This window comes from Lepidochelys olivacea (genome assembly GCF_965140295.1).
Source record: "Lepidochelys olivacea isolate rLepOli2 genome assembly, chromosome: 1".
NCBI classification, from domain to species: Eukaryota; Metazoa; Chordata; order Testudines; family Cheloniidae; genus Lepidochelys; species Lepidochelys olivacea.
In genome coordinates this window covers 235,993,706-236,004,024 of record NC_140411.1, presented here as the reverse complement: position 1 = coordinate 236,004,024, position 10,319 = coordinate 235,993,706, and the positions used below count along the sequence as shown (strand labels likewise).

At 49.3% G+C, this 10,319-nt stretch overlaps 1 protein-coding gene across 1 annotated transcript in view; it reads left to right on the top strand.

The window, feature by feature from the left end:
• Window positions 1-7,388: 7,388 nt before the first annotated feature.
• The window catches only part of BCAT1 (branched chain amino acid transaminase 1), a 108,499-nt gene continuing 105,568 nt past the window's right edge, over window positions 7,389-10,319 (top strand). Inside the window, exon 1 of the mRNA XM_084620334.1 lies at window positions 7,389-7,575. Within this exon, the coding sequence (XP_084476460.1) occupies window positions 7,567-7,575 (9 nt within the window). The 5' untranslated portion in view covers window positions 7,389-7,566. The remainder of the gene's footprint in view (window positions 7,576-10,319) is intronic.

Sequence of the window (10,319 nt, the reverse complement as noted above, 5' to 3'; positions counted from 1 at the left end):
TTTGCAACCCTCACTAGCGGGACACTAGCTGTTTGCTGGATTTGTAAAATTAGCGTGCCAACTTTTTCCCTGTAATTCCACCCTCACCTATAAAATCATCGTTCTTTTACTATTTATCATTTGAGTTTTCCCATGACAATGTTCTGCCAGTTATTTTTGAAACTACACACACACATATATATATATTCAAGGGAGAATCATTCATACAAATGCAGAGCAAAACAGTTTACTGAAGTATTCACTTAGCAGTAAAATCAGTAAAGAAAAGTCTTTTCTGGAGCTGGACGCAGCTGCTCACCAGCAGGCAAGAAGAGTTAAACCAGTTATGAAAATGATAACAAAGGAAAAAAGATTAAAATCAGTGAAGATGGGAATAGGCACCTTTATTTGGGGAGATTAGGCTGGGTCTACAGTAGGATATTTTCTTCAGAATTCTCACCATTGTACAGTACTTCCTATTGGTGCAGCTCAACTAGCAGTAGCAATGGTGGGATTGTGCATATAGTTGGGACTCTGATGTTTATGCCCTGTGCCATCTATCTCTGCTCAGAGATTGGGTCCTGTCCACATTAAAGCTCCCATTGCTACCACTGGAAGAGCTGCACCTGCAGTGGTGCAAATTTTGCAAAAAAATGTTAAGTGTGCATAAAATCCACCTGCAATGAGAACTGAAGGATGCAGTGCTGACTGGGGGAAAGGGGTGGGTAAACTGAGAGGTTTTGAGTGTCCAGACAGTTTGAAAGCAGGTATGAGGAAATGACTCAGAGAGCAAAGCAGCATTTACCCTTGTTTATGTAACCCTTCTGCCCGTCAGAGTTGGCAGCAACAAGGGCCGGGTTCAATATCTAGGGGATCCATTCCAATAACACAATGCAAACCGGCTCGAGCCCCCATCCAGTGACCTGGGACAAATATATACCACCCCCGCTGGGCGCCTCCAAGAGGCAATACTTCCCCTCTCGAAAGCACATAGTCTGAGCCCTGGTCTACACTAGGACTTTAGGTCGAATTTAGCAGCGTTAAATCGATTTAAACCTGCACCCGTCCACACAATGAAGCCCTTTATTTCGACTTAAAGGGCTCTTAAAATCGATTTCCTTACTCCACACCTGACAAGTGGATTAGCGCTTAAATCGACGTTGCCGGCTCGAATTTGGGGTACTGTGGACACAATTCTATGGTATTGGCCTCCGGGAGCTATCCCAGAGTGCTCCATTCTGACCGCTCTGGACAGCACTCTCAACTCAGATGCACTGGCCAGGTAGACAGGAAAAGAACCGCGAACTTTTGAATCTCATTTCCTGTTTGGCCAGCGTGGCAAGCTGCAGGTGACCATGCAGAGCTCATCAGCACAGGTGACCATGATGGAGTCCCAGAATCGCAAAAGAGCTCCAGCATGGACCGAACGGGAGGTACGGGATCTGATCGCTGTTTGGGGAGAGGAATCCGTGCTATCAGAACTCCGTTCCAGTTTTCGAAATGCCAAAACCTTTGTGAAAATCTCCCAGGGCATGAAGGACAGAGGCCATAACAGGGACCCGAAGCAGTGCCGCGTGAAACTGAAGGAGCTGAGGCAAGCCTACCAGAAAACCAGAGAGGCGAACAGCCGCTCTGGGTCAGAGCCCCAAACATGCCGCTTCTATGATGAGCTGCATGCCATTTTAGGGGCTTCAGCCACCACTACCCCAGCCGTGTTGTTTGACTCCTTCAATGGAGATGGAGGCAGTACGGAAGTAGGTTTTGGGGACGAAGAAGATGATGATGAGAAGGAGGTTGTAGATAGCTCACAGCAAGCAAGCGGAGAAACCGGTTTTCCCGACAGCCAGGAACTGTTTCTCACCCTAGACCTGGAGCCAGTACCCCCCGAACCCACCCAAGGCTGCCTCCTGGACCCAGCAGGCGGAGAAGGGACCTCTGGTGAGTGTACCTTTTAAAATGCTATACATGGTTTAAAAGCAAGCATGTGAAAGGATTACTTTGCCCTGGCATTTGCAGTTCTCCTAGACGTAGTCCTAAAGCCTTTGCAAAAGGTTTCTGGGGAGGGCAGCCTTATTTCGTCCTTCATGGTAGGACACTTTACCACTCCAGGCCAGTAACACGTACTCGGGAATCACTGTAGAACAAAGCATTGCAGTGTATGTTTGCTGGCATTCAACCAAAATCCGTTCTTTATCTCTCTGTGTTATCCTCAGGAGAGTGAGATATAATTCATGGTCACCTGGTTGAAATAGAGTGCTTTTCTTCAGGGGACACTCAGAGGAGCCCGTTCCTGCTGGGCTGTTTGCCTGTGGCTAAACAGAAATGTTCCCCGCTGTTAGCCACAGGGAGGGGGGAAGGTTGAGGGGGTAGTCATGCGGTGGGAGGAGGCAAAATGCGACCTTGTAACGAAAGCACATGTGCTATGTATGTAATGTTAACAGCAAGGTTTACCCTGAAAGAGTGTAGCGACTGTTTTATAAAATGTGTCTTTTTAAATACCGCTGTCCCTTTTTTTTTCTCCACCAGCTGCATGTGTTTCAATGATCACAGGATCTTCTCCTTCCCAGAGGCTAGTGAAGCTTAGAAAGAAAAAAAAACGCACTCGCGATGAAATGTTCTCCGAGCTCATGCTGTCCTCCCACACTGACAGAGCACAGACGAATGCGTGGAGGCAAATAATGTCAGAGTGCAGGAAAGCACAAAATGACCGGGAGGAGAGGTGGCGGGCTGAAGAGAGTAAGTGGTGGGCTGAAGAGAGTAAGTGGCGGGCTGAAGACAGGGCTGAAGCTCAAATGTGGTGGCAGCATGATGAGAGGAGGCAGGATTCAATGCTGAGGCTGCTGCAGGACCAAACCAGTATGCTCCAGTGTATGTTTGAGCTGCAGCAAAGGTAGCTGGAGCACAGACTGCCACTGCTGCCCCTCTGTAACCAACCGCCCTCCTCCCCAAGTTCCATAGCCTCCACACCCAGACGCCCAAGAACGCGGTGGGGGGGCCTCCGGCCAACCAGCCACTCCACCACAGAGGATTGCCCAAAAAAAAGAAGGCTGTCATTCAATAAATTTTAAAGTTGTAAACTTTTAAAGTGCTGTGCTTAAAGTGCTGTGTGGCATTTTCCTTCCCTCCTCCACCACCCCTCCTGGGATACCTTGGTAGTCATCTCCCTATTTGTGTGATGAATGAATAACGAATGCATGACTGTGAAGCAGCAATGACTTTATTGCCTCTGCAAGCAATGATTAAAGGGAGGAGGGGAGGGTGGTTAGCTTACAAGGAAGTAGAGTGAACCAAGGGGCGGGGGGTTTCATCAAGGGGGTTTCACACCGTAGCCTGGCCAGTCATGAAACTGGTTTTCAAAGCTTCTCTGATGCATACCGCGCCCTCCTGTGCTCTTCTAACCGCCCTGGTGTCTGGCTGCGCGTAACCAGCAGCCAGGCGATTTGCCTCAACCTCTCACCCCGCCATAAACGTCTCCCCCTTACTCTCACAGATATTGTGGAGCACACAGCAAGCAGTAATAACAGTGGGAATATTGGTTTCGCTGAGGTCTAAGCGAGTCAGTAAACTGCACCAGCGCTCCTTTAAACGTCCAAATGCACATTCTACCACCATTCTGCACTTGCTCAGCCTGTAGTTGAACAGCTCCTGACTACTGTCCAGGCTGCCTGTGTACGGCTTCATGAGCCATGGCATTAAGGGGTAGGCTGGGTCCCCAAGGATACATATAGGCATTTCAACATCCCCAACAGTTATTTTCTGGTCTGGGAATAAAGTCCCTTCCTGCAGCTTTTGAAACAGACCAGAGTTCCTGAAGATGCGAGCATCATGCACCTTTCCCGGCCATCCCATGTTGATGTTGGTGAAACGTCCCTTGTGATCCACCAGAGCTTGCAGCACTATCGAAAAGTACCCCTTGCGGTTTATGTACTCGCTGCCTTTGTGCTCCGGTGCCAAGATAGGGATATGGGTTCCGTCTATGGTCCCACCACAGTTAGGGAATCCCATTGCAGCAAAGCCATCCACTATGACCTGCACATTTCCCAGGGTCACTACCCTTGATATCAGCAGATCTTTGATTGCGTGGGCTACTTGCATCACAGCAGCCCCCACAGTAGATTTGCCCACTCCAAATTGATTCCCAACTGACCGGTAGCTGTCTGGCGTTGCAAGCTTCCACAGGGCTATCGCCACTCGCTTCTCAACTGTGAGGGCTGCTCTCATCTTGGTATTCATGCGCTTCAGGGCAGGGGAAAGCAAGTCACAAAGTTCCATGAAAGTGCCCCTACGCATGCGAAAGTTTCGCAGCCACTGGGAATCGTCCCAGACCTGCAACACTATGCGGTCCCACCAGTCTGTGCTTGTTTCCCGAGCCCAGAATTGGCGTTCCACAGCATGAACCTGCCCCATTAGCACCATGATGCATGCATTGTCAGGGCCCATGCTTTCAGAGAAATCTGTGTCCATGTCCTGATCACTCACGGGACCGCGCTGACGTCGCCTCCTCGCCTGGTATCGCGTTGCCATGTTCTGGTGCTGCATATACTGCTGGATAATGCGTGTGGTGGTTAATGTGCTCCTAATTGCCAAAGTGAGCTGAGCGGCCTCCATGCTTGCCTTGGTATGGCGTCCGCACAGAAAAAAGGCGCGGAACGATTGTCTGCCGTTGCTCTGACGGAGGGAGGGGCGACTGACGACACGGCTTACAGGGTTGGCTTCAGGGAGCTAAAATCAACAAAGGGGGTGTCTTTACATCAAGGAGTATTTCAGGCAGGACTTCACGGAGGGTTCCAATAAGAAATGGTGCACCTAAGTTATTGTTCTTATTGGAACAAGAAGGTTAGCCTGGCCTCTGATTGATACATGGCTAGATTTACCTCGCCGCACCTTCTCTGTGAGTGACTGCAGTGTGATGTAGACAGGGGAGGAGGCAAATGAGTACAAAACAAATCTGGTCTATTTCTTGTTCTGACCCACTCCATCTATCTTTTACATCTTTGACTGGCAGCAGACGGTGCAGAAGGACTGCATGCCATCCACATCTCATGGCTGCTCAGCAGAAGATGGTACAGTACGACTGCTAGCCATCTTCATCTCTTGCCTACCTGGCATAAGATGGTACAATACGACTGCTAGCAATCCTCATCTCTTGCCTGCCTGGCAGAAGATGGTACAGTACGACTGCTAGCGGTCCGTATCGCCTGCCCGCTCACCATAAGACGGTTCAATAGGACTGACTGCAGGACTAAAGAGAATGACCTGGTCAAGTCACTCCAAATTTAGTCCCTGCGCCCATGTCTGCCCAGGCGCTCCCAGCCGACGTGGCCAGGAGCACCTCGGACACGACGAGGACGACTACCAATCGTATTGCACTGTCTGCTGCCAGAAGGCAATGGATTGCTGCTACTGTGCAGCAAAGCCGTACCACGTCTGCCAGCACCCAGGAGACATAGGGTGACGGTTACCTGAGCTGGCTCCATGCTTGCCGTGGTATGGCGTCTGCACAGGTAACTCAGGAAAAAAGGTGCGAAACGATTGTCTGCCCTTGCTTTCACGGAGGGAGGGAGGGAAGGGGGGCCTGACGATATGTACCCAGAACTACCCGCGACAATGTTTTAGCCCCATCAGGCATTGGGATCTCAACCCAGAATTCCAATGGGCAGCGGAGACTGCGGGAACTGTGGGATAGCTACCCACAGTGCAACGCTCCGGAAGTCGATGCTTGCCTCGGTACTGTGGAAGCGCTCCGCCGAGTTAATGCACTTAATGCAATTAGAGCATTTTCTGTGGGGACACACACACTCAAATATATAAAACCGATTTCTAAAAAACCGACTTCTATAAATTCAACCTAATTTCGTAGTGTAGACATACCCATAGTGTAGGAAAAGCCTTTTAATAACAGAGAGAAACAATGTGGCATTATGTTGGGGAAACACCACCAACAGGATTCATAACACAACCCATGAGCAAAAAAAAAACCCACCCCAAGCAAATTGGGGCATGCCCTTTTCCCTTTGGTTCTTGAGTCCAGCAACCCCAAATCACCCAAAGTCCCAAAAGCCCAATGCCCCAAAAGTCTCTGTCCCTGGTCAGGGCAGCCCCAGAGTTCGAAAGTTTATCTGCGGAGCTTTACCTCCCAACCTGGGTGGAAATGGGATGGGGGTAAGAGGCACCTTACATGATCTGAAGCTGACCGCCCCATAGCGGCGCTCCGCTCCGCCACCCGCCCCACGAACTCCTTCGCTCAGCTGCACTCCGCTCCGCCACCCGCCCCACGAACTCCTTCGCTCAGCTCCACGGCCCACAAGCAGCTCCTGCCATCCACAAACTGCTCCACCTCTAACTGCTTCACCAGCCGGTCTGCAAGGCACTCCAGCCATCCTGCAAACTGCTCCACAATATATCTTCAGGCTCCCCCACTACTTAACACAACACTAAGTGATTTCAGCTCTTAGGTGAATTCAGCTTGTAGTAAGGCAGCCCCAGTGCTGGTGCACTGTCAGCCCAAAGTGAGCTCAGCAGCCTACAACCAGACTTCTAATGAAATCAAAATTAGCTCTGATATTCCACAGTGGAGAGAGGAGGAAGTGCAATTAGCATGTAAGGCCCTCACCAAGGGGCCCATGCCACCAAGTATTAATACTTGTCCCCAACCTCTCTCTATTCACACAGTTTTTGGAACCCATGACCCTTGCCTAGCGAGTGCTCTTTAGTTGATGGTGAATCCCTCCATCATAATAAAAGGCCACGTACAGTTCCAAGCACAGTTCCCATAATCAGGGTAATAACAATTTATTCTTCCTGCCCCAATAACAGAGACACTGGGGATCCCACAGCAGCCACAGTGACCATTTGGGCAGCTATGGTCTCATTCTAGGCGGGGTGGGTGTGCCTATGCAAATGAGATCAGCCCCTGAAGTTCTTTTCCACAACTTGCCACACCTCACCACGGGATGTCAGGGTGGAGCTCATCCTGACACTGCTTACATCTATGAAGGAGGGGCAGGAAAAAGAGTAAGGCCCCTAGGCCAGGGTGAAACATTTTCAGTGCAAAGAATCCCTGGTGGTATGAATCCTCTCCACACGTCTGGGACATTCTGGAGACCCGTGATGGACCCAAACTGGGCCCTGGTAGCTACCTTGTCTGGGTAGCCCGTGAGGACAGGCAGATGATTACACCCAGGCCCTGACCTCTCGCAGCGCCCACTGGGCTGGGACGCTGGGCGCCAGTGGCGGCTGGGGGAGGAGGGTGAAATACCTTGGCGCTATGGGGACGCTGCTTCTTTGGGGAGGTGATGTCCCGCGGCTCTGGCGACTGCTCCCCCTAGCGGCGACCGGGGGAACGCGGCGGGGCCGGGCGCTGATGCAATCGGAACCCGCAAGCAGCAGCCGCCGCCAGCAGCCGCGGCCGGGAGAGTGTCAGTTCCTTCCAGCCTGCGCTGCAACGTGTCCCAAAGCAGGCAGGCGCTGCGTGAGGGAGAGACTGACAGCCTGTAGGCGCTTCATCCTCATCGGTGACCGAAGGGAGCGGGGCCGTGGAGAAAGCTCTTCCTGCCTTCATCTGGCAATTAATGCTCTTGCCCCAGCATGATGAAGGTAATTGGAGTCAGTGTGCTGCAGAATTTCTCCCTGGGTGCCCGTCCACCGAGGGATGCACAGTGGCAAGAAAACAGCATTTCTCTAGTTTGTTGTTGCTCGGATTTGGCTTTGGTGCTTCGCAAGGGAGGCTCTGTCCTCGCGAGTTGATTGTTTCTGATTCAGAGGCAGGATGTGCGTGACTCTCTCGTCTCCTTTTTAAATTGTTGAATGGCATATTGGGGGGGAGGAGAGAGAGAAAGAGAGAGAAAGCCTTTCCATCTAATCTTGCATGGGAGAATTGTTTGTTACCGGCGCGGCTTTATTTCTAACAATGGGTCTCTTAAGGGGTTAAAAAAACAGAAGGGAAAAAAAAAATCAGCGAAGGGTATAGTCTGCTGACAGGCAACATGGATTTGAAGTGCCCGGGAGTTTATTATAGCTCTTAGCTGTGCAGTCATGCTAGACCTGAATCAGGGTAACAGGCAGCAGAGTGTAGCGTGGTTTGGTGTAAATGGAAAATGTAACCTTTTCACGTGTTAAAGTTAATGTGAGATGTTGGGCTTTTGGAAACCAGCCTTTTATAGTCGCAGTTGGGTCTCTACATCCTTTAAGTTATACAGTCTTTTTTTATGCTGCCCCCTGAGATGTGGGGAGAGACGTCTTGTTCTTCCAAAAGGGCTTCGTGCTGTTGCTGCTTTTTCTTCTCAGCTGGTAACTTTACACTGCACGAAACAGCTGCACCATGCGAAGGTCTGGGGTCTTGAAGGAGGTTCTGTACAAAGCTGGCTTTGAACTGACATATTGTTTGTCCTGAATTTGCACTTGGGCTCGTGCATAGTTGCTCCACTTAAATGATTCTGCTAGATGAGATGAGAGCTTATTCCACCCAGGGGCGGAAGGGGAAACATCAGTGGGCTGCACTTATGCTGCTCTCCCCTGCCGATTGTTGTGTTGCCTTTTTCTCACCCTTGGATCTTGTCTACATTGAACATTTTCTGAAATTCCCTCGCTGTTGCCTTAGCAATGGTGCAGCTGCACAGATGCTGTCAATAATGGGAACACTAGTAAATCGGTGTTTTATCACCACCCCACCACACCTGTGCTCCATCTACATGAGCATTCCCACAACTGCTAGCATCAATGCAGCTGAGACAGGGCTAGACCAGTGATGGGAGAAGTTCTGAAAATGCTCCTAGTAGCCCACTTAGTGGCTTCTCCGGTTCCGCATGCTGTGGGCTAGGGATGTAGGCACTCTGGGGAGCAGGTTACAATCTTGTATTGCCACTATTCTGGCTGTACCAGCTGCATGACTGACCAGAGCAGTGGACTTCAAACTGCAGGACTGTTATCCATCACCTTACAGCAATACTAACCAAGCACAAACAAAAAAGAAGGAAGTAAAATTTGATCCATAGCACTGATCATGACAACAGTGAGCTTGACAATGAAATTACACTATTTCTAAGCAAAAGGATCACTCTGCTGGACAGAACAAACGGGAATGATATAATGGTACTCTGATCTAGGAGACAGGAGATCTGGGTTGTACATTCTGCCACTGGCCTACTGTGTAACTTTGGAGAAGTCACTTCACTTCTCTGTGCCTTTGTTTTCCCTTTTGCCCTTCATTTGTTTTATCTGTTTAGACTGTAAACTCTTGAGGACAGGGACTGTCACTGTGTGTTTGTACAGTCATAGCGCTCATCACAATGGGATCCCAATCACAGTTTGGGCCTCTAGGCATAACTGTAGTAAAAATAAAACTATGAAGGTATCTATCAGTAATGAGATCATTACACTTCCCTGTCCCTTGAAGTTTCCCCTCTTCACTATTTCCTGCTTTAAATCCCTGCTACTCCAATAAAGACACATTCTCCCTCAACCCTCTTCTAATTCCCTTCCTGTCTCTGAGCCCTCTTTACAGAAATATTATGTGTCAGAACTGAATTTACCTCTGGTTTCTCTAGTTCTGCCTTGTCCCCCTGTGGCAACTTATTTCAGCTGACAGGCCTAGCGCTTACATCATCTTGTGAGGATGTGGGCGGTCTGATTTCCCTGGCATTGAGGCTGACTGCCCAGATCAGTGTTATAGAGTCATAGGAGAAACAGAAGGAAGAAAAAAGAGGTTAGCTTGCACACAGCTTACATTTTTCAAAACCAGCCATGGGCCATATTCATCCCTGGTATAACTCCATGGAATTATTCCCCTGGAGTTGCACCAAGGATGAATTTCTCCTTAGGAATACAGTGATCAGTAAATATTCAGGGGTCAGGATTGTCAGGAGAGGAGACACATCACATTTTATTAATGACATGAGCACTCAACCTAGACAGTCTATTCAGGCCTTTTGAAATAATGCATCCACGCTAGGCGGGCTAAAGATTCAGCATATGCATTAGTATAGTTGCTCCCATACAAATAAAATGACAATGTTAGTATCTGTAAATAACTGTGGCTACATAAATAAAAACACCATTGTCATTAGTAGGCATCAAAACCAGGATTTTTAGCAAAAAAATTATGAGGTCTCTTTGCTGTGAGAAAACAGGGGACTTTATTCTTGCTAGCCCCAACCAGCAGGGATGATATGATCATATTCGCTATACCAAATGAGTTATGTCTTCCACCTTGTTAGAAAAGCTAGTCAAAGGCTTTGAGACCCAGAGAAGTTCAAGTCCTGTCCAGGGTACTAGTCTGTAACAAAGTGTAGCTAGTGACTGAGAGCTTTGGTGTCTGTAATGTGGAGATTGAACACCTGGCC